This window comes from Equus quagga, chromosome 19 (genome assembly GCF_021613505.1).
Source record: "Equus quagga isolate Etosha38 chromosome 19, UCLA_HA_Equagga_1.0, whole genome shotgun sequence".
Lineage (NCBI taxonomy): Eukaryota > Metazoa > Chordata > Mammalia > Perissodactyla > Equidae > Equus > Equus quagga.
In genome coordinates this window covers 11709271-11733226 of record NC_060285.1, presented here as the reverse complement: position 1 = coordinate 11733226, position 23956 = coordinate 11709271, and the positions used below count along the sequence as shown (strand labels likewise).

General features: G+C 58.7%; 1 protein-coding gene across 1 annotated transcript; it reads right to left on the bottom strand.

Annotated features, from left to right (window-relative positions):
• Positions 1-4492: 4492 nt before the first annotated feature.
• Positions 4493-22311, bottom strand: IL2RB (interleukin 2 receptor subunit beta). Its single transcript, XM_046646020.1, has 10 exons — positions 22212-22311; positions 18986-19106; positions 18441-18555; positions 17560-17638; positions 15226-15331; positions 13688-13836; positions 12435-12609; positions 11727-11850; positions 10226-10310; positions 4493-7390 (listed from the first exon to the last, which is right to left on the bottom strand). The coding sequence occupies exons 2-10, from the start codon at positions 19071-19073 to the stop codon at positions 6635-6637; spliced, it is 1677 nt and encodes a 558-aa protein (XP_046501976.1). The 5' UTR covers positions 19074-19106; positions 22212-22311; the 3' UTR covers positions 4493-6634.
• Positions 22312-23956: the final 1645 nt, after the last annotated feature.

Below are 23956 nucleotides of genomic sequence, written 5' to 3'. Positions count from 1 at the left end.
GGAGGCAGAAGACCCTGTAGCTTTCCTTTCGCCTTTGTCACACCTCCTGGGATCCTCTCATGGGAGATACGCCATGTTGGGTGCTTAGATACCCCTGCAGAGGGTCACACCTTAGACCCTGATCCCTGAGACCTACCCAGGAGCAAGGAGCAGACAGACCGTGAGGACCAAGAGTCAGAAAGGGCAAGGAGGGGTGCTGGAACCCAGTCTGCAGTGGTGTCCGGGTGAGCCCCGCCCCAGACGGCGTCACCAAGACAGCGGAGAGCATCCGAGATGCAGGCCAGTTGCCTCCACACCTGCAGCCCTCGGGCTTCCCCGGCCGCAGTCCTGCCCCAGCCTGTCCCACCTCCCCTGAAACCAGCACATCTCTGCTAAGTACTTCTTTAATTCTCACAACAGTCCCGGTAAGTCCCCCTTTTACAGATGAGAAAACGGAGGCACAGAGAAGTGTCGGGATCTGCCCAAGGTCACAGCTGGTAGGCAGCAGAACCGGATTTAACCTGGGCTGCCAAGGTCCAGAGTTAGTGCTTCAACCACCACACCAACTACCCTCAGGGGGCCGCAGGGGCCTCAGGGCAGGATAGAGGGTGTTTCTCCCACTCCTGGATCCCCAGCACCTAGCACCATGCCCGGCACATGATAGACCCCCGTAAAGGTGTGTTGAGTAAATGAATGAACAAATCTCTAAGAAGAATTCCTCCCTTTTCCAAGAACTATCCTCCACCAACTATATCCAAAGCCAGCGAGCTCTGGCTGAGCCCCTCCCTAAAGCCCCACCCTGCATTCCTCTCTCCCTTCCTGAGTTAGGGGACTCTGTCAGAGCCTCCCATGCTGGCGTTTCCAGTAAAGGCTTGGGTTGACTTTCTTCCCCAGTGGGAGGATGTGGCTGTTGGTTTACTTGTCTGTGTCCTCCGTGGTCACTCCCGCCCCCCTAGGACTGGGGACTCTGCAGACAGGGCAGTCGCCAGCCTCCTCTCTGTGGCCGGGGCCTGGCAGTAGGCTGGGTGCACAGAGGAGTGGAAGGCGATGCATCTCCCACCAGCTCCTCCCTTCCTCCGCGTCCTGGCTTCCTGGAATTGTAGACTGGGTACCTCTCTCCCCACACTTGAGCTCTCTCCCCACTCAGCACTTCCTGCCTTGCATTCCCCCAGCCCTGTGACCCCCCCTTCCCCTGCGGCGCTGTGATGGGAGCATCGAATGTGTCATACCTGTGGTGGTGGAAAATGTCTCTGAGCAAGCCAGCAAGGGGATGTCCCAGGGCTGTCACAGGGGCCAGGCCCGGGCTGCTGGGGCTGAGCTCAAGTTCAATCAACAACCCAACCACCCCCCTCACCCCATCCTCAATGACAGTGGCCCTGAGACAGCAGGATGTAGGGGAAAGAGCCCAGGGTTCCAGTCCTTCCCCGCCCCCTGGCCCCGCCCTCCTAAATTGACAGCCTGGGACATGGTGCCAGCCTGTCGGAGCCTCCTGTCATCATCTGTGACTCAGGACTCAGAATCTGGGTCATTCTTGTCTTGCTGGGTCACCGAGAGACTGTATGAGACGCTAGACGTGCACACACCCTAAAAGCTGTAAAGGGCTTGCCCTGTGAGTGCTGAAGACCACCTGGGTTCACATCCTTGCTCCACCCTGTTCTAGCTGTGTGGGCTTGGGCAAGTCATTAACCACTCTGTGCCTTCGTTTCCTCATCTGTAAAATGGAGTACCTCCCGCCTCCCTTGTGGCATTGCTGTAAAGATCAAGGCAATTAACAACACGGTGGACTTAGAACGGAACCTGATGCATGCTGCGTGCTCAGTAAATGTAGCTCTTGAAGGGACCCTGAAGGACCGCGAACCTTCGCCTGTGGCCCTCACAGGTCCTTGTCCCCACAGCTGTTCGTCCCCCCGCCACCTGTTATAAAATCGAGATTGCCAACAGTGGCTGCTAATCTGCGGGAACAGTTTCTCTCTCTTCCAAGACCATCTTTGACCAATTATTTCTAAAACTCACTCAACTCTGGCTTGAGCCTCTCTTGCTAAAGCCCTGGAAACGTTCCCCTCCCCCTTCCCAAGGTCAGAGACTCCAGAGTCTTCTCAGGCCCCGGATTTTTGAATCAGGCTGTGCTGGTGGGCCTCTGGTTGATTTTCTTCCACAGCCGTTGCCATCACCCCTGTATCCCCAGAATCTAGCACAGGGTCTGGCCCACAGCACAACAGATTGTTTATAAAAAAGGTAGCTTAGGAGGGGGACAGAGGAGGAAGTCATCAACCCTACCGGGGATGAACCAGAGGGCCTCTCAGAAGTGGGGATGCTTGAGTGGGGTCCTGAGGCATGTGTAGGAGTCTGAGAATGGATTTTTTGGGCAGCAGGACTGCTTCAAACCCAAGGACCAACAAGTGCCAAAGTCAAGGAGTGAATTGTGGTCCCTGTCCTCATCCCACCCCCAACCCCACCCTCCCAGTCTTGAAGTAAAGTATGTGTAGTCCCAGCCACAAGCCACCTTCCGTGGGGAGCCTGAGACCACAGACTAGCAGGGCTAGCAGAGCACTTAGGAATCATCCAGACTCCCCCATTCACAGAGAGGGTGACGGAGGCATGAGAGCCGATGGGACCTGCCTGAGGTCCCCCAAGTCATTGACTGTCACATTAAGGAGTTCGGCCATTGTCCTGAAAACCACAAGGAGTCACTGGGGACGTAAGCAGGGGCATGACATGGCCAGATGTGACCCTGAGCGAGACCACCCTGGCAGGGCTCAGAGGTGGACAGACGGGAGGGGCAGGTGGCGGGGGGCTGGTGGACCAAGGAGGAGGCTGAGCAGACGTCCGAGCTACAGGTGATGCCGCCAGGTGCCAAGGGTGAGGACGGTTTCTCCCACAGTCACACTCGTGGAATGGGGTCCGCTTTTTTTTTTCTTTTTAATTGGTTGCCAGGAAGCTTAGAATGGAATTTTGCTTGGGTTTTTTTCTATTAATCTAATTGTCTCCTATGCAGCTTTGTATATGCAAAGGGCCAAAAGCTCTGGTCCCAAAGGTCCCTGAGTTTGAGTCCGGCTTTCCCAACCATCAGCTGCCTTTCCTAACCTCCCTGAGCCTCAGTTTCCTAACCTGCACAACGGGGAACATAACCCCTGCCTCAAAGGTCCCTTTCAGATACTGAGGGATGATGCTTGGGAAGTGCCTGACACAGTGTCTGGAGCATAAATATTAATTTTATTATCCCTTTTTAATGTGCTTTGTAATCATTTCTGAGGTTATCCAGGATGTCAATCATTAGGAGCACGGTGGTGGGTTATTCATCCTAGTCATGAACTCTTTCCACCATAATCTTCTCGGTAACTGTGGGCACTGGAAGCTGCTCGGAGTGGGAGCTGGGAGGTGTGGGGAGCAGAGATCCCCGGGGATTGGGGAGGTGGAGGAAGGAATACTGCTCAAGAGATTGGAGACCTGAGAGGCTGGAAGGCCCCCCTACCTCTCCTGCCTTTTCTCTTATCCCCCTATCTGCCTCTGCTGTCTCCTGCTTCCCACTCTGCACCTGACGGTTCTCCGGGCCCCTAGGCTTCCTGGTCCCCAGCTGGCGCTGCTCCTCTCCTCCTCAATCTGAGCCAGGCAGGCCTGTCTCTCCTTCACTCCTTCCACCTCTGCCAGCTGCTCCCACCTTGCCCCATCACCCAAGGCCCACACTCTAAGCCACACCAGACATGTCACTCTGTGGCTTCTGGCCCAGCAGTCCATCTTCAGCTGATGTAAGGTGGCCCCTTATTCTGCTCGCTGCCAGCGCAGGTCTCTCGTCACACATGGTGGGGCAGCTGGGTTCCCTGGGCGTGCCTGCTCATAGGTCCCTCTCAGCTTTCCAGTCTCCAGCATCTCAGCCTCAGTTTTCCCCGTCTGGAAAATCAGAATCTGGAAAAGTAAGAGTTTCTGTGTGGAAGGAACCTGAGGGATTATCTGTTCCAGAGATGTCATTGTGTGCCAGCTGTGATCCATTGGGACCTGCGTACAGAATCTAAAGCTGTACCCAAGCTCCAGAGGAAGGAGGGCCGTGATCAATTAGCAATGTCTTCCCTGCATGGATAGAATCGATTAGCAATGTCTGCCATGGGTGCAGCTTTATGAATGCCAGATATTGCCATCCATGATCTGGTCCGACTTTTCAGAGTCAAGGGCATTGAAAAAAACTATATCTATATCTATCTATATATATATGTGACACAGAATAAGGTAAATCTGAGTCCTATTAGTGAAAAAGATATTCCCTTTACAACTCTTTTGCTTTCTCTCAAGGAGGAAGTCCCCATTCGGTGCTGGCATGTCTTCAACAGCTTCCTAACACTTGTTGCTCTCCCCTTTAAACTAAGAGACAGCAGATTTCCAGCAGGCAATGAGTTGAAACATTTTGTTTTATTGTATTTACTTTTTACAGTTACCTTTTATTTATAGTGAATATCCATTTTTCCATTTACAAAAGCAATATAAAGATTTTTCTTTAAATAAAAATATTTTTTAAAGTGAATTGGCTTAAAGAAAAATATTAAGTAAACAACAACAAAGATAGTACACACAGATCATTAAAAATATACGTAACACAAATGACCATGGCTTGAGCAATGTCACCCTCCCCGGAACTTTTCAAAGTGGAAACTGACTTGCAGAAAGGGTTCCTAGTTTGCTCCAGGATGCACAGCAAAGGTCTGGGCACGGAGCTCGGGGCTGACACTCAGGCCAGGACTGAAGAGCCTTGTGGCCCAGATCATACGGCATCGTATGGCAAGAGGCAGGAATTGAGATTACCAGGAAATAAAGCTGTTCCGTGGTAACGATTCAAGACTCAGACAAGCTCAGGAAAGTTTATTTTGGATATAAGGGAAACAGGAATGCTGAGCGAAGGGCCAGTAGCCCCCTTGGGAGCAGGACTCTGTCTGGGGAGTCCTGAGCCCTCTGCTTACATGGCTCTGCTCCTCTCTAGCCTTTCCCGGTGCCTACTCCATGTGCAACTGCTCCCAGGGACCTTCCTCCCTCCCTGAGTTCAAATGCCCAAGACTGAGAGAAATCTGATTGGCCAGCTCAGGCCCGGCCTCCTTGATTGGACAGAGCTTCTGTTTTATGCCACCTCATAGGCTGCTGGTCAGCCTATGGGTGGGCTTGCCTCAGGCACCCAATCAGCAGCAAGCAGGGCCTATAAGTGCAGCCAGGTGCTCTCAGGGCTCAGAGTTAGGTGGGATGGTGTCCCTGTCTTCCGGAGACTTAGGCAAGGAAGAAGGTTGTGACAGACATCACAAGTGTGATCAGTGCCAGGGACACAAGGAAAGGAAGTGGAGGGATGGTGGGGAGCACTGAGAAGGAAGCGGCCAGCTGTATGGGAGGGGAGGGCTGCCATGGGAGGGGACAAGCCTCTTTCTGGAGCAGCATGCTGGAACACAGTGGGCATGGGGCTCTGCCTCTCTGAGTCTTAACCTCACAAGGATCAAGCCCCCAGGGGTGCTCCTGCCAGGTGGATGGTGCTCCCTGTGTGAAAGCATTTGGGCACAGGGAGCCCAGGCCAGGTGGTGCCAGATAGTTCATTAATTCATCCAGGGAATAGGTGGGTGCCGAGGGCACTGTGTCTTCAGTGAATGGAGCTGCTCTTCTGGAGCTGGTGTTCGGAAGAAACCTCTCCAGTGAGAGGTGGAGAGGGCTGCAGGGGGGCGGGGATCCAGGAGTGCGCTCCCTGTGGCAGCATCAGGAGGTGTGTACTTTGCAGCAGCATGCCCTATGGGTCTGTGAAGCCACTATGGAAAGATCCAGCCAGCGTGCACTCTGCTGGGGGATTTGAGTCCATACTTGGGCCACAGCGTTAAGGATGCAGTAGCCAAGCATCCGAGGTCCTGAGAGAGCCCAGGGGTGAGGGGACAGGGCCGCTTTGTCCAGCCCTTCTGTGACCCTGAGAGCTTGTCCCTCCAGCTCTGAATCTTGAAGTTGGAGCACATGAAAGGAGGCAATGTTCCCCTCCAGTGGAAGCAGAACTGACACATGAAGGACACGAAGGTGACACTGTCACCTAGATGAGGGAGGAGAGGGCCCCCAGGTACAGGGAACAGTATGTGCAAGGCTCCGGGGGCTTGAGGGAGCTCCAAGTGGCTCAGTAGGACCGTTGAGAGGGTTCCCCAAGGGAATGTCCCAACATGATGCTGGAGGGGCAAGGGCCAGGCCAAGGTGTGGTGCTGGTTTAGAACAAGGGGCAGCATAACCATATCCGTGGTTTGGAAAGAGCCCTCTGCCTGCCCTGTGGGGGGTGAGAGGGAGGCGGGGAGCCTGGGGCAGGAAGCCCAGTGAGGCAGCTGGGCGATGACCCCTGGAGAGCCATGAGAACTCTCCCTGAAGAGTAGCTGCAGGGCTGGAGAGGAGGGACGCCCCGGGTGCTCCATGACTGCTGAGGGGGCGGGGGAGTCCAGCGCCCCTCCCCCGCAGTGCCGGGCACGGGCAGTAGGGAGCGGCAATCGAGGTTGGAAGTGAAGGGCAGAGTATGCAGGGCTGGGCGGGGCCTTCTGGGTGGAGATGTCAGAGGCAGCCGGACACTGAGTGTCTCAGCAGTGGACAAGCCCCAAGGACACAGGGTCCTCCACTAGGCCTGGTGCCACAGTGGGCAGCCACCTGCCTCCCACCGCTGGCCGTCTGTCTACACCGAGTGAGCTGGGTCCTGATTCTGGAGCTCTTGGAGGGAGAGGTAGGCGTCCGTGTTCAGGGTCAGGCAGGAGGCGGGGGCCCTGACCTGGCCGTGCCCGGGAGGGCTGGCCCAGGGGAAGCCGGCCCCCTCCACGGGGCGGGGGGCAGGGACCTCCTCTCCTGCTTCTCCCAGCGGCTGCTCCGGGGGAGGCTGGCGATCTGCCAGGCCAGGGGCTCCTGCTGGGGGACGCCCCAGGGGCTTCGGGGCCCAGTCTCCAGCCACCTCCTCCTGCGGGGAGCGGGGCAGCTTCTCCTCACTGGCCCTGGTGCCCCCTGAGGCGGGGTTCGGGGGGCTTGGGCCACCCAGGAGACTAGGGGAGAAGAGCAGCAGATCCTCCCCGGGGGGGAAGGTGCAGTAGGCATCGTCCTCCCCCGGCAGAGGCAGCAGGGCTGGGAGGGGAGACCCTTCGGGCGCCCCGGGCCCACCCTCGTCGAGCTCCTCTGCGTAGGGGTCGTAGGTGAAGTACACCTGGCAGGCCTCGATCTCCAGTGCGTCCGGGAGGTGGAAAAAGAAGTAGCCCTGGTTGGTGAAGCAGCTGGTCAGCGAGTGGCCGCTGGTCTCGCGCGGGGGCGAGGGCGCCTTGTCCTGCTGCAGCAGGAGCAGCTGAGTGGCCTTGGCGTCCTTGTCCAGCACCTCCAGCGGGGAGATCTCGGGCGCTGGGCCGCTGGAGCTAAAGGAGGATGAGGGGAAAGGCGAGGAGAGCCACTTCTGTGGGGAGAAAGAGCCGGGAGGGTGAGCGGGATGCTTGCTCTGCCCTCCCACCCCCTCCTCCGGACTCCCCGCCACAACTCCTAGCTCCTCCTCCACCTTCAGCCATCCACGCAGGGCTGCCCCCTCCGGGAAGCCCTCCCTGACTATACCTCCACACCAACAAGCCCCCTGGCTTGGAGAACCCTCTGGGTCAGCCCAGGGGGTGTGCCTGCCTCACAGCCCCAGCACAGGCCTTGCTGGCTCACAGGAGGTGCCCAGGGGATGTGTGGGTTCAATGAGTGTCTTTACTGAGCACCTACGGTGAGCCTGGCACTGCTCTCGGTACCAGGGACACAGCAAAGGGCGGAATCCTCAGAGCGTGGTGGGGACTAGGGGGAGTGCGTGAATCAGCCAACCAACACGGAAGCAGAAAGGTCCCTCAGAGCACAGAGGCCCAGAGAGGGGGTGCACCCTGACGTCGATCACACAGCCAGCTGGCAGCAGAGCAGGGACCCGGGCTCCCCACTCACACTGCCGTGGAGACATCTCAGGTGGGGAGCTGATGGTCCCCCATTTACCTCTCCCTCCCAGCACCTTGCAGCACCCCCCTCCCGCACGCTCCCTCCACAGAGAGAGGAAAGTGCCCAGCAGAGCACTTCGCAGTTTCTGGGGTGTCCAGAGAGCCCCGGTAAGGAGCGGGCAGACCAGGGTCCAGCCCTGGCCCTGGCATTCATGAGCTGTGTGGCCGTGGGCAGGTCACTGCACCTCTCTGAGCCTCAATTCCAAAACAGCTAGCCACGTCTCTCCTGACCTCCTCCCTGTGGGCCAGTAGGCAGATGTCAAGTAAGAAAACGAAGGTGGAACCACCTGGCAACAGGTAAAATGCGGACGACACAGCAGAGTGTGGGGGCCGGCAGACTCTGGGATGCTGTGATGGGGGCCTCGGGTGGGTGCCTTGGAGGATCCCAACAGCCCTCTGTCCCGGGAGCCTCAGCACCATGCTCGGCTCCCCCTACGCTCCAGCCGATCTATTTCTGCTGAACTAGTGGACCAGCGGGAAACAGGCCGGTTCTCTCTCCCCAGAGTGAGTTCCCAGGGCTGAGCGGCTGTTACACACACGCACACGCACGCACATGCACACCACTCAACAAAACCTACCCCCTCCCCCAAACCAGGAGTTTGTGTTGCAGGAGAAAAGGCCAAAAGAGAGAGAGAGATGGCCCCGGGGCAAACCGGGAATGGCAGAGCAGGGCAGCAGCCCGGGAGAGAGCGGGTGCGGGTCAGGGGTTCCAGGCGGGTGTCAGCAGAAGGAGAGGCCAGGCCTGTGGCCAGCGCTGCTGTGCCAGGGCCTCACTGGGCCCCGCTCAGAGGGGTGTGTGGTCAGCCATTTCCTGGGCTGGGCCTCCGTCCACATGCCCCAAAGTGGGGTGGGAGGGGGGCACAATGAGAAGCTCGTCCCCGTTCACACATACTCGCACACTCACACACACACTCCCAGGTCCCCTGGATGGGGCAGTGGGCCTTGTGGCCTTGGAGCTGGGGGCCCTGGGGTAGACAGAGGGGGGAGCAGGCCTCAGCCAGATGCAGAGGAGAGGGCTGGGTCCCTCTTGGCCACCCCCAGCCCCCAGCCACATTGTGCGTCCCCAAAGCCTTCTCGGGATACCCCCCGCCACACACTGGGCCTGAGCCAGGCATCCAGACCCAGGGATGACCTCATGGGAGGATGGAGTGGTTTGCAGCTCTCCATGAAGGACCCCACTCCCACTTCAGAATGTCCTAGGCCATAGAATCAGAAGGACTTCAAGCTGGGAGAGGACTGAGGATGCATCCAGTCCAGCCTCCAACCAGCTCCAACACAGGAATCCCTTCTGACACACAGTCCGCCAAGACCTGCTTGAATACCTCTGTTGGTGGGGAGCTCACTACCTTTACGGCTGAAGGAGGAATTTTAAGGCGATACACTCCCCTACATCAAGAGTACTGTAGGTAAGATATCCCCAGTCTTGGGACTTTTCCAGAGAATTCCAGAAGGGGCTCTGATCAGCCCTGAGAAAGAACTCCAAAGCCAGCTCATGACAGCTCTGGTCCAGGATGGCTTTCCAGCCCCTCAGCCCTCCTCCTGACCTCCCTCCGGCCCCCACCTCACCCCGCAGGTCTTGGCAGCCTGGACTAGGGGTGGGGAGGTAGTGGCAGCCCACCACGCCCCTCTCCCCCTCGAAGCTTCCTTCCTGAAGCGGGTGTGGCTGGGGGAAGGGAGACCACCAAACTTGAAGTGAAGCTCGGGGTGTTACTACCATACGGGCCCGTACTTTTAATTGAATCTGGATTTTGTGACCAGAAGTGACTAGAGGACTCGGCAGCATCTGGGACAAGATCTGGAGCCTGCCCACGGGTTTTTGCAGAGCAGGTCCATGCAGGTGCTGGCGGGGAGAACATGTGCCTGGCAAGTCCTACTCTGTCAACAGCCTGGTGACAGGAATTCTAGCCAGGGCCCCCTGAGCACTCACTGTGTGCCGGGGCCATACCCGTAGTAACACTATTCTCCTCCCCGGTTTACAGGGGAGGAAACTGAGCACAGAGAGGTTCCATGACTTGCCCAAGGTCACACAGCCAGAAAGTGGTGGAGCCGGGATTAGAAGCCAGACAGTCTGGCTCAGACAGAGATCACTGGTGCCAGAGCTGGGGAAAGGGGCCCCCCCGCAACCCCAGGCTGCTCACTTCCCGTTTTGTTTCCTCCCACACAGCGCGAAAGCTGCTACTCCTGCACCAGCTCCCCAGCCACATGCACCACACCCACCCTCCAGCCAGCCCCCGCCAGCTGCCCGCTGCCGTCCTCCACCCCCAGGCTCCTACCTGGAAGTCTCCTCCGTGCTCTGAGCTCAGCTGCGAAAAGAACTCCGAGGGGTCTGGGATGTGGCACTTCAGGACCTTCTTCAGCCTGGACAGGGGGAGGCAGGGAGGGAAGGAGGTGAGCAGGGAAGGGGCCAAGGGGTCCTGCCGGCAGCCCCCTAGCTCTGACGGCAGGGCGCGGAGCCACCCCACAGATGTTCATTTATTCGGTCAACACTAATTGAATGCCGACTAAGGGAAGGTACTGTGCTGGGGACACAAGAATGGCTGATGGAGAAGGTCCCTGCACTCAAGGAGCTGACATTGTAATGAGGAGTCAGACTCGAACCAAGTGTGCAACATGACCATTCATTCTGCAGAGACAAAGAGCAGGTGCTGTGCAAGAGAAGGATATGAGAGTGGGAGACCTCATGAGCTAGAGGGGTTACGGATGAAGATGGCTGGAGCAGAGTGAACCAGGAGGAGGGAGGTAGGAGAGAGGCCAGATTGTGGGCCTCCCAGTCAGGGCTGCCATGGATAGTGGTTCAGGTTGAGCACTGCCCAAGGGCACCAAGTTTGGGGACAGGTGGTGAGTGGGGACTGAATTCTAGCCCATGTTCTGTTGGCCAAGCTGAGTGCCCCAGTATCTGTGTGCATCCACCTCAGGATGTACACCACAGCCTCAGGGCCCCATAAAACTTGGCTGCCACCCACATGTCCAGGCTCAGGTCAGCCCTCTCCCCTGCTGCCTCCTGGTCTCTAGCCACACCCGCCTCCCTGCATTCTCAGTTCCTGGGATGCTCCTCCCTTCTTCCCACCCAGGGCCTTTGCACAGGCTGTTTTCTCCGCCTGGGATGTGCTCCCCATCCCCTCCACTCCACCTGGTTCACTCCTCCTTCAGATTTCAACAGAATCATGTCTTTCTCAGGGAAGCTGCCCCCAGCCACCCCTCAGACAGGATTCCACTCCACATTGTCTGCTTCCCATCCATCCATTTGCTTCCTTCACTATCCCAATGACAGCGTGTCGTTAGATACACATATGACTAATAGTATCTGCCTTCCCCCACTGGACTGCGAGCTCCCTGAGGAGGGGACCCAGGCACGGGGCTGGCCCTGTGCTCCCAGCACTCGGGGTCCCCCCGGCTCTGTGCCGGGACTCAGTAAAGAAAGGGGTGAATGAATGATCGCCCAGACCTAAACAGAACCGAGAGGACCGACACACACAGATGGCTGGCACGTGGACACACGCATGCACGCGTGCACACACGCACTCGAGTCCTGAGAGTAATGCTGGGGACAGGGCCCCCATGGGCTCTCCCTCGCCCCTCCCCTCAGGCTGGTTCCATGGGTTCCGTCTTTGGGGGTGGGTCACAGGGACAGGCCGGGTGTGAGGCGGGAGGGCTCACGGGAGGGCAGAGGAGCACGGGTGTGCCAGAGCGGGGGGCTCAGCCGGGAACCAGACCCGCCCAGGGGTGTGCGTGGATCAGACAAGAATGTGATGGACGGGAGGGGAGCGCTCTTACCACAGCCCGATGTACCGGCAGTTGACCAGCAGGTAGACCAAGAAGATGAAGCCTAAGCTGCCGCCAGTGAGGCCCACAAGGGTGTGGCCCCACCAAGAAACGGGCAGGGTCTCCTTCTCGGGGGCTGCCCAGGGGCGAGAGGAGAAGCAGGAAGAGGGGTCAGACAGGTGCCCCCACTGACCCCATCACTCCAGCATCCGCGGCCCCCGACCTGGTGCTGAGGGACAGGCTGCCCTCTGACCCTTCACAGGGTCCCTGCTTGTCCAGCAGACACGCTATGGGCCAGGCTGACAAGGGGCATCGCATGCCTTCATCACAGCAGCCCTGCCTCAGTATCATGGTACCCATTCCACAGATGAGGAAACTGAGGCCAAGAGGTGAAAGCACCCTGCCCCAGACCGTGGCAGAAACCAGGAGTTTGAGGTTTCAGGGTGGAGCAAGTGAAAAGAGCCTTTCTGGTCTCCCCACTAACTCACAAGGCCATAGGCAAGGCCAGCCCCTCACTGAGCCCTGTTTCCATCTGTGAAATGGGCACAATTAGGCCCACCCTGCAGGGCCACATCAAGTGACACATCAAGTGACCGGTGACTGTGAATGGGCTGAGCACCGTACCCCCATCCCCGGGCCTCCCCCGCAGCCCCCCCAGAGCCGCACCCCAGCCACACCGCCCTGCCCCAGATCCGTCCCCGCCCCTGCTGCCCACAGTACCTGCAGGCCTGGTCCTGAAGGCCAGGGGCTGGCTCCAGGGGCTCCAGGGGCTCCAAGCCTCGAGATTGTCCAGCTGGGGCCTCACTCGCACCTGAAGCTCATACGGGGTGTCTGGAGCCAGTGTCTCCAGGCAGATCCACTGCTGGTTCTGATGGAGGGTCAGCAGGGCGGCCTCCTGGGGCAGAAACAGGGCTGTCAGAGCAGAGGGGCCCCACCACCCGCCTCACCTCCCATGGCAGGGCTGGGCGGAGGCTGAGCAAGGCAGCACCTTCCTTTCTCCCCTCCAGCCACCCCTTCCTCTTCCCCCCATCCTATGAAACTGACCACTCAGTTGCTGGGGCCCCCAAGCCCAGAGTCATCCTAAACCCCTCTTCCCACTCATCGCGCACATCCAAAGCTATCAGCCGATCAGCTGGCTCCCCCTCCAGGTCTGAGGGCCACAGCCTCGAAGGCCTGCAGGTGGTCTCTGCGTCCACGCGGCTCTGCCACAGTCTGTGCACCACACCACCCGAAAGAGGGATTTTCCCACAGACCTCTCCCCACTCTGGATCCCTCTTGTTGCTTTTTTCCGGTTCCCCAGATGCACAAACAGCGTCTTGCCTTTGCACCAACTGCTGGAAAACCCTCCCCAGACCTTTGCAGGGCCAGCTCCTTCTTGACGCTCAGATCTCAGAGCAGTCTTCTCTGGTCACTTGAGTCTGGAGTAGCCTGTGCCAGTCCCTCTCAAATGCTCATCCCATTAATTGTCTTGATAGCACTTAATAGCCATGGTCTCCTGTTCCTGTGCTGACGGTCTGCCCCACGCCTGCCATGTGAGCGCCCCGGGAGCAGGAAGCTTGTCAGTCTCACCCTCCACTCACTCTCCGGTATGCAGCACATAGTAGGTACTCAGTAAATGTTTGCTGAGTGAGCGAGCGAGCGAATAAATGAGTGGGGAGTGAATGAGTAGGCGGCAGACCCCTGTGGGCGTGGGCCATGCTGGATTTGAAGAGTGGAAAGATGGCTTCCCCAGGCCTCTGAAATCTCACAGAGAGGGCAGCCGCCTACCTCTTGGCTGTGTAAACCTCACCTGGTGCCAGCCTGGCAGCTGCCACCACCTGATTGTCAGGGGGCACGTGGAAGGAGGGGGAGGCAGGAGCAGGCAGTACAGTGGACCACTGGGGGCTGCTGGCTTTGCTGAGATGAAGGGCGGATGGGGCGATCAGGACAGGAAGGAGGAGTCAGGGCAGGTCAGGCCTGGCCCATGGACTCACCTCCCAGCTGTGGCCTGGGGACCTCATCCGGGCCTCGAACTCCAGGTATTTCTCAATGTAGTGGGAACACTGAGAGACGCTCCAGCTTATGTTGCATCTGTGGGTCTCCACGTGGACAACGTGGAAGGAGTCGGGGGCCATCAGGCGAACTGGAGGCAGGAGAGAGGACGGGAGAGCAAGCTTGGGGGACGCCACGTCATGATGCTGAGAGGAGAAAGCGAGGCGCGCTCCCTCCTCCACCTCCGTACCTGTCGTCCTTCCCTCCTGGTGTGGGAATATCACCTGTTCCAAGAAGCCTTCTCCGGCCACCACCCTCCGTCCCCTCACCTGTCTTATGCTTCTTCCCAGCACCTATCACACCTGACATATTAAATAGCTATTTTTGGTCCTTTATTCATTTTCTGTGCCCCCACCGGCCTGGGCGCCTGCTGAAGGTGGGGACTTTGCTCTCTGATGCCTCCCTGGGGCCTGGGACGTCATCTGGCACGTCCAGACGCTTGATTAACTATCTGGGGAAGGAAGGGAGCAAGGCCGCCTTTCTCTGCACTCAGAATCTGTCTGAGTTTTGCAGGCATCTTCTCATTCGTTTAACTTCATTTCACTTAATCCCATTAATCTTGTTTTGTGATTCTCAAGTTAAACTGATCTCAGTTTTTATAATTCTGAGGCTCATAGAGCTACACACGCCATGATAAGCGAATGTTTGCCAAGCACGCGGGAAGCAGTTTCTGCATCTTGGATCACAGACTCCTTCCAGCAACCATGAGCAGCAGGTAACTGATTACCCCCTCTGTACAGATGGGGAAACTGAGGCGCAGCCATGTGAAATGATCTGCCAGTCTGATCACACTTGGTTAAGGCAGCGCTGCGTCCAGAACCCTGCCTGGATCTCACCCTCCACCCCAGCTCTTCCCTAGAGGTGGCCTGGAAGGTCTAGGAGGAAGCGGGCAAGGGATGGGGTTGGACTGGGCACTCAGTCATTCAACAAACCTTCCCAGAGCACTGCCCAGATCAGGCCTGGTGCTGGGGACTCAGAGTAGAGACATAGGGATGACAGAGATTCTGCCCTCAGGGAGCTCACAGCCCAGTGAGGGAGACAGTCCCATAATCAAGCAGTGGCGACTCAAGAAATAAACACCCTGAAAGGAGGCTCAAAGGTTTGGGAGAGTCTGGGAAGGCCTCCTGGAGGAGGTGACTCTTCACTGAGCCTTGAAGGGTGAGTAGGGAATTTTCTAGATGGGAAGAGCCTTCCAGGTGGTGAGACCAGCATGTGCAAGGGCTCAGAGGTATGGTGGGCAAGTTGAGTTTGGAGGGCCGGCTTTGGTTATGGCATGAATATAGGCCACAGGAGAGGAGTGCCAAAGAGGGAAGCCAGAGCCAATGCTGAGGGGCCTTGAATGGCAGGGTGTGGAACCAGGACCTCACCCTGCAGGCTGTGGGCAGTGAGAGGTCAGATGCGGGTGTAGAGAGAGACTGGAGCAGGGAGGACCCCAGAGGGGACACCAAGAAGGGAGGGGCCCCCTGGAGTCGGCACTCACGGTTCTCGAAGGGCTTAAAGTCCTGGGTCAGCACCGTGCTCCTATTCTCCCCCTCATAGCACCTCACGCTCAGGGTGACGGTGTCCGCGGAGGTCAGCTTCTGAGCCTGCAGGGGAAGGAGGGCCGGGTCACAACTGCCAGCAGCTGGGGTGGGGGAGCGGGAGGCCGGCGGGATGAGGACGGGGGGGACAGGAGGGGAGACCCAGCCTGCAACAAAGGTGGGCCCCTCCACATGCCCCACCATCTCAGGCGGGGTCGGCAAACTTTTGTAAAGGATCAGAGAGCAAAGATTTTGGCTTTGCGGGCCATCTGGTCTGTGAAGACAGCCCTAGACATCACAGAGAGAATGGGCGTGGCTGCACGCCACTAAAACTTTATTTACCTAACAGACAGCAGGCTGGGTTTGGCCCGTGAGCCGTAGCAGTTTGCCAACCCCTGATCTAAAGTGAAGTGAGCGGCCTTGGGAGGGAGGGAGCTCCCTGTCACCAGAGGTGTGCAAACAGGGTGAGCCCCCACAAGGCTCAGGTCTGGAACTGTCCCCGTGTAACAGCTTTGAGTGTGAAAGACTCTCCTCGCCATCTCTCCCCACCTCCACGCCCTGACTTTTCTGGAAGAAAACGTCCAAGTGTGGAGCACCTTCTGTGGGCGGGCAGCACTCAGGGGCCTTAGCCACCACTCTGCTGATTGCACAGCGGGCTGTCCCCATCCTGCAGGCAAGAAACCGAGGTCTGGGCTCATTCAGGCACTTGCCCACAGTCACGCCTCTGGTCAGCAGGGGAGGCCGGAGTCGAGCCTGGGCTGCTGCACCCACGGCCCCATAGAGACCGCGCCTGGCCAGTCGCACCTGACCGCAGGCTGCGAGCGAGCAGCTTGTGGCAGCCTCCACCCTGTGCAGGGGCAGCCCTGCAGCGCTGCGGGAGGAAGGTCTGGTGGAGGCCCTGTTAGGATCTGTGCTCCGGGGCCCAGGCTGGTGTTCTGGGGTCCAGGACCCCCGGGCGCAGACCCTCTGACCTGCCACAGGGCAGGCTCTGAGCAAACCTTGAACCTGACCATCAGAGTTCCCGAAGCTGGGAACCACTCCTCCCTCTCCACCCCAAGGACCCTGCCCCAGCCTTCTTCCAGTTGCTATAGGGGCCAGATTTTCCCAGATAATAATAGTATTATCATTATTATTATTACTCTTATTGTTGTGGTTGTAAAGATGCCACTAACATCTTCTGCTGTGCACTTACTCTGTGCTGGGCACTCTGCCAGGCATTTGACATATACTATCTCATTTAATGCTCTCCACACCCTATGAGACAGGCACTATGACTATTCTCACCCTACAGTTGAGAAGACTGAAGCACAGAGAGGCTTAGGGACTTGCCTAAGGTCACACAGCTAGGAAATGGTGGGGCCAGGATCAGAGCTCATGGGGATAGACACACAGTCTGGTTACGGAGGCCATGCCTTGGTCAGCTACACTGTATGAGTCCGTCTCCACATTTTCCTGCCTTTCAAGAACACGTATAACCTGATGATGGTTGGAAAATGTGATCTGGGCATCCCTGGTGCCCACCACTGCCAGACAGGGTTTGATGGACGATAATGTGAGGCATACCCACACAGACATGGCCATGTGCCCTTCGAGAGGCAGCCTAGGGCAACGGTGAAAGGCTGCGCTGGGGGTTGTCGGACCCAGGTTCAATCCCAGCTCTGCCACACTCTGGTTGTGTGACCCTGGGCAGGGACCACGCCTCTCCGAGCCCCCTTTCCACCTTGGTAAGAAGGGGACAATGTGGTGCCCACAGGCAGAGTCGTAAGGATCCACTGACGATAGGGTCAAGGGCGCGCTCTGTCCTGGGTGGCGCTCTGAGTGCTTTAAGCCTCAGAACAACCCTACGAGGTAGGGCCATTGTTATTCCCATATTATAGAAGAGGAACCTGGGACTCAGGAGTTGCACAGTGTCACCCAGCTGGTGTAGACCGTCCAGCAGAACCCACACTCTTAAGCCCACACTGCCCTGCACTGCCCTGACTCGGGAAGGGTCAGATGGCAGGATGTTATTATTACTGGGAACCCTCCCCGCTGGATGAGGAGGACAGAAGTGTCACAGGACCCACAAAGCATGGGGGATGGCGCCGGAGCAGAGGCCAAACGGCCCAGCCTCACACCCATGGATCCCTCGCCCCCCAGGTCAGGCTGAGCTCTGGCCTCTGGACACTGCCCTTCGTCCTCTGCCTCCCCGGGCCCAGGGCCACTGGGCTTGCTGGGCCCAGCTCTTCCTGTGGAGGGACACCCCTCTGCACCCACCCTCCCCCAGGCATCTCCCTTAGGCTTTGGCTCCTCACCTTTGGGGCTCCGAGGATCAGGTTACAGGCCCAGGTTGCTGACCTCACTGGGAGCAGCTCACAGGATTTTTCCCACGTCCTTTCGAGACAAACGAACCTTCTTAGAAGAAAAGGAGGGACCCCCCCCCCCCCCCCCCCCGCCGTAGAGCTGGCCCTCGGGATGGTCCCCCACGCAGCAAGGCTGGTCTCCACCTGCCCACCTGCTCTGTGTCCCCTCACCTTTTCCTGCCTCCTTGTCAGAGTAATCTTCTAGAAACAGACCAGGTCAGGACCTGCAGCCCTCCCCCGCTGCAGCCCTCCAGAGTCTTCCCATGGGGCCTGATGGGGCCTTCAGAGCCCCATGGAATCACCACCCCCCGGGACCAGGGCCAAAAGCCAATGCTACCTATGCTGCTGCCACGAGGATGCCTGGATCATGGCAACCCCTTCACTGACTCCTTCCCAGCCCCCAGGCATCCCAACCACGCCCCAGTCCCGTGTCACCACAGCTGCCTTAGGAGTCTCTCAAAATCCCAGCTTCCTCGAAAAGCTTGGGGAGTCCTCTCTCTTCCCCTCTGGCCTCTAAAGTCGAGTCCAGCCTCTGCCTAGCAGGTGTGCAGCCCAATGGTCCCAAACCACCTTGCCCAGCTTGTCTCCAGCCCCTCCGCTGCCATCTGGACGTCCGAACCCCACTCCCACCCTGCTTCCAGGAGTCTGAATATCTGACTCCCAAATTGTTCCAGACCCATGCGATTCCAAGATCTGGGGGTCCTATTGCTCCGAGATTCTCCAAGGGCAGGGTTCTTGGAGTCGGAGAGTCAGGACTCCAAGGGTCTAAAAGCCAGGGACAAGACCCCACCGTCCTGAGACCCTGCAGCCCCGCCCGCCAACCCCGTGCTCACCGTTTATCCGACTTGGCGTGGATGTGGCAGGATGCGGCCTGCAGTCCGTCATCCCGGCTCCAGACGCAGGAGATGTTGGCTTTCGAGTTGTAGAAGCATGTGAGTTTGGAGGTGTCTGCCGGTGGGACGGGGCATGAGTGGCTGGCTGCAGGGCGCCCCCAGCCCTCACCCCTGCTCCTGGCACCCTCACCTACCAGATGGGGAGGTGGGCAACAATTATGGTGGGCAGAGAAGGGGCGGGCGGACCCATTTCAGAGAGGATAAACTGAGCCCCAGAGCCCGTGAGGGCCCATAGGCAGGCCGGGGCAGGGCAGGGACACAAGCCAGTGTCCTCCTGTGGTTTGGAGAGGCACATGGGTGCAGTGAGGGCAGGACCGAGGGCCAAGGGGGAAGGTGGATGTCTCTCTCTCCCTGCCTCCTGCCCCTGCTGATGGATCTTCTGCCAAGAAGCAGAGGTCCAGAAAGGGGTCTAGAAAGGGGTTCTAGAAGGGTGTTGGCCTCTTCCCCTAGGGAAAGCACAGCTGTCCAGAGGCCAGGGTCCTCACCGTTCACCACTGTGGATGCCTGAGGGATGGCCAGGGGCAGGAGGAGGACAAGGAGGGACAGACACCAGGACAGAGCAGGAGCCGCCATCACATCCACGGGTGGGAGCTGGAGAAGGGAGCCCTGGAGGGACGCAAAGGGAGAGAGAGCGCAGGTGAACATCCACCCCTGTCCCTCTCCTCTCAGGGTGTGCTGGTCTGCTGTCCGCCATACAAGAGTCCAGTCTCAGGGCCTTTGCACCTGCTGGTCCCTCTGCCCCCCACACACTCATTTCCTTTCTTCAGAGATTCACGGACCCATGCGTCGTCAGAGCCAAAAGGGCTCTCTGAGTGAGCCCGAACTCTTGTTCAAAAGTTGGGGAAACAGGTCCAGAAGAAAGAGGAAAGATGTGCTTAAGTTCACATAGGGAGGCCAGCACGGAGGAGCTAGAATGAGAGCCCAGCTCCATTCTGCCCCACCGCCCCTTAACCACACCGAACCAATGGTCAAGAGGTTCCCATAGGCCAGGCTCTGTGTTAAACTCTAAACACAGCAATAAGAGCATCTACTGCAGATACTCATTATCCCCATTTTCAGATGAGGAAACTGAAGCAGAGAGAGATGAAGCAAATTACCCAAGGTCACACAGCTGACAAGAGGCAGATGTGGAATCTGAGCCAGGGCAGACTGCCTGGGGCCCAGGCAGGGGCCCTCCCTCCTGTAGCTTCTCTGACTGCATCTTCCCACCCACCGAGCCCACTCACACCATCGATAAACAGGTGCTGACAGCCCCACGACAGTACTCACAGTGCGTGTGAGCGCGCACGCCATGCCGAGCGCCACACCGTGCCGAGTGCTCTACATGCCCTGGCTCGGCTGACACGCCCCGCAGCTCGGGGGTGGGACGTGTGTATTATCCCCTCACTCAGATGAGGACCGGCAGGATCCAGTCATTAACCTGCCTAGGGTCACCGTGCAGGAAAGGCAGAGAGAGATTCCATCCCCAGGCTCCACCCCAAGCCCTGTTCTCTCATGTTGTCCGCCCTGCGCAGACCCTGCCCCAGGCACTGGTCCCAGAGGGAAGGCCCACAGCCTCCCTGCCCTGGGGAGTCAGGGCCCAGCAGGCCACAGGCCAACTGGCGGGCGTATGGCCTGGGTGTGGGAGGGAGCCCAGAGAGGTACCCGTGGGCTCCTCCTTGATCAGCCCACTGTGCCCACAAGAGGGTGAGCTCCTCGGGGCGGGGCTGGGACCCCCCCAACAGCACAGGGCACAGGGTTGGGACCCCAAAGGGTGCAGAGCCCAGCAAAGGGGCCCCCAGCAAGCCCCCCCACCATGCCCCTTATTTGATTCTGGGGCACGGGCACTGTCGATCCCCTGGGGGGGGGTTGTCTGGGGCCAGGCACCAGCCAGCAAGGTGACCCCATGCCCAGGACCAGACCTGGCACAGGGCCTCAGGGTGAGAGGAGGCGGATGGGGGCAAAGGCCTGCCAGATCGCAGGACAGTCAGGGTCAAACCACAGCCCCTGTCTGTGAAGCAGCACTGTCTGAAATGAGCCCCAGCGCCCACGGCCGAGAGGGCGCAGCAGTGGACCAGGAGAGCGACTGCATGGGCCAAGGCGAGGAGGGAGCCCGAGGGGTGGGGCTGGGGGGCTCCTAGCCTGAGCCTGCACCTTTCTGCAAAGGAGGAAACAGTCTCGGGGAGGTTAAGGCCCCAGAGCAAGGAAGAAGCCCAGCCTTAGGGAGGGCCAGTGGGACCCGAGTCCCAGGCACCCTCCATCCTGGGTTCTCACGCACACCCATGCACCCTGCCCCTCACGACTGCAACACCGTTCGTACTCACTGACTCATCAGATCCCCACCACAACCCTGGGAGGTGGGCGTCACCATCCCCATGTGACAGATGCCAAGACTGAAGCTCAGAGCTGCCTGAGGGGCTGGACTCAAGCCCAGATCACCTGATTTCAAGTTAAAAGAAGAAGATGAAGATAATGCTGGCACTGATGATGTTGATGCTGATGGTGACGGTGCTGATGGTAAAGCTGGTGGTGACTAATACTCAGTCTCCCTCTGTGTCCGGCACTGTCATTAGCACTTCACAGATGCGACCTCATTTAATCCTCTCGGCGCCCCTATGAGTAGGTCCTAATATGACTCCTTTTCTCAGATAAGGAGACTGAGGCACGTGTAAGCCTCCTGCCCAGGCTAGAGAGGCAGAGCTGGGGTTTAAACCCAGTCCGGTGCAGTCTGAGGCCCCCTGCCGGGGCTGACATGGGGGTCCACGGCGGTACGTGGGGGATGGGGAGGACATGAAGCAGGAGCTCAGTAGCCGGAGACGCGTCCCACCTGACCTCTGAACTGGATGGGCCTGCTCCCCACCCCCCGACCTCTGGCCACCCCTCCGTATGCACACACAGGGCTTCCTCCGGCTGTTTAACCCGGGGGCATCTCTCCAGCTGGGTGTGGGATCCTGGCGCGGGAGAACGAAGGGGACCCTTGGGCATGGCTCTGTCCCCATTCCCACAGTGCTCCAGACACAGTGAACAGGGGGAGACCTCGGCCCCCAGGAGAAGAGAGAGAGCACGCTCCCCAGGGAGCCCCAGGGATGGAGCCCCATCCCTTCCAACAGTGACCTGCCCAGTCACACAGGCAGGTGAGTGACAAATCCGGACCTGAACCCAGGGGTCTGGCCTCTGGCCCAAGGCTCCCAGAGACTGCCAGCACACCCTACTTCATAGCCAAGTCTCCTTCCTCAGCCCACAAGCCTCCTAGGAGCACCTGACACGGGGGTGCCTCCCCGCTGTGGGCCCACATCCCAGTGCCCTCTCTGGGCACCTAGTCCATCTGAGGCTCAGCTGGCCTTCTCCCACCCAGTCCTCTCCCCTCCTTACCCTCTGCCTCTTGGTTGGGGGGCCCAGCACAGGGTCCGGGAAACACCTCATCCCAGAGCAGCCCCCAGCCTCCCTAGGGTGGGCTGGGAGGGAGGGCAGCCTAGGACCCGGTACCAGCTTCTTCTCAAGCCAGAAGCCCTGAGAGCAGGGCCTGCCTCCTCCTTGGGGGTCTCAGAGAAGGCTGGGGGGAGGGCTGGGAGATGGAAGTTCAGGCAGAAGCTCCTGGGGGATCTGAGTCAGAGTTGAAAGTTGTCCCCAGGACCTTCACTTCCAGGTCCCTGGCTGGTGGCAGGGGCCAGGAGGGAAGCCCGGGGACCCGGGAACGAGCAGGGGCAGGGTGAGGGCAAGGCGGGGCATCACCTGGCTGAGACATGGGGCTGCGGCGTGCTCTCTCCGGTTCTGTCGGCTGCTGGGACCTCAGCCATCTCCCCAGGGCCCTGCCCCGGCACTGGCGGCCCAGGTAGCAGCCGGCTGATGGGGCCAGCAAAGACTAAACCCCAGGGCCAGCCCACTTCCTGTGCAGAGGATGGAGGGGGCAAGGCCTGGGGTGGGGAGGCGGGGGAGGTCTGGCTGGTGAGAAAGTCTGAAACTCCTGAGCACCCAGAGACCAGATAAAGATCTCCCTCCTCCCCGGGGTGGGGGGAGTGGAGGGGGGCACCGTGGGCGCCTTGGCAGCGCGTGCGCGCGCACTCTCAGATAGAGCCTTGCTGCACCAGGGAGCGCGAGGCGGTGCAGCCCCTTCTTTCCCTCCCCCACCACGCCCACCCCTCTAGCACAGGCCCCCTCCAGCCTCTGACCCCTCATCCAATCACACACACACCCACTAACACGCCGGCCTCACAAACAGGTCCCTCGGGCATCCCCCAGCGCGGCTCGCTCATCCCACCCATCTCGCTGAGACCTCCCTTTTTGCCCAGACTTCTAGGAAGCCCCTCACCCAGTTTAACATTCAGTCACTTTTCAGGGCTTTGCAAACAATTCGATGGCCCCTTATTGAACGTTCTAGAACCTTCTTCTTCCTCTCAAGTCATGGTTCCTAATCCTTTTTTCCCCTTTTGTGGGGGGTAGGGGGATGTCAGCTCAGGGCTTTTTTTCTTTTATGATGAGATTATGGACCCTTCTAGAAAGGTGCGCGTCCATTTACGCGTAGTGTCACAGGTCCGGGGACCCTGTGAGGGTCCCTCCAGGGTCCAGAAGCAGCAGCTCCACTTTCTCCCTTTCTCCCAATTCTAGTAGTCATGCTTCAGGGGGCATTTTTTGTAAGCTGCTGTCTCTTTCAAAAAAGGGGAATAGAGCGAGCTGGGGGATGGCAGGGGGGGCAGGCAGCTCTGCAGAACCTCCAGTGTGCGCAGAAGTGAGAAAGCAGAATCGAGAACCCTGAAAAGAGAACGTGGCCCCACTGCCTCCTGAGTGGGAGGCGGGAGAGGAGAGCGAGACTGGACCCGAGGCCGCTTGGAAGCCAGTGGCCCTGCCTCCCTGTGCCTGACACGCACACCCATAAAATGAGGGGTGACAGTTCCTGCTGGATACGCCAGGAGGAACAATGGGCAGGAGCGCACACAGCGTGTCTCCCTGAGACCACGCACAGTAGGCTCACCATGAGCCCCCGCTCCCCCTGCCCTAGAGCCGGGCTCTCTGGATGCAGGAGACGGTCATAAACGCAACCATCACAAGGATGAGAATAACAGCCAAGATTTATTAAACCTAGAATATTTCTGGAAGTTTCTCCAGAAACCAGAACGCTGGATCTCTTGGGGAGGAAAGCCAGATGAGGAAGGATGTTTTGCACCGTAGTCCCTTTTGCACTGCACGAACGTATTTCCTGCCCCAAATAAATGAATTCAGTTAAAACTTTCAAAAACACATAGAAAGAAAACATACAGCCCCAGGCGAAGTCAGAAGTCTTGGACCAGCTTGCAATGGCTTTGCCCGGAGGGAGGGCAGAGCCTGCCCCACCTGAGGGGCCAGGGGCTCTTCCTCCTCCTCTCTCCTTCCTTCTTCACTCCACAAACACTTACTGAGCACCAAGATGTCCTCATGGCCAGGCCGGGCGCCGAGGACCCTGAGGGGACCGACACCAGCCGTGCCTTAGGAGCAGCACACGG

Excerpts from the sequence above, each read along its gene's own strand:
- IL2RB (XM_046646020.1), bottom strand. The coding sequence starts at position 19,073 with ATGGCGGCTCCTGCTCTGTCCTGGTGTCTGTCCCTCCTTGTCCTCCTC. Across the intron at positions 17,639-18,440 it reads CACGCCAAGTCGGATAAACG|GACGTGGGAAAAATCCTGTG; the intron begins GTGAGCACGGGG and ends TTGTCTCGAAAG. Across the intron at positions 10,311-11,726 it reads TGCCGGTACATCGGGCTGTG|GCTGAAGAAGGTCCTGAAGT; the intron begins GTAAGAGCGCTC and ends CCCCCTGTCCAG.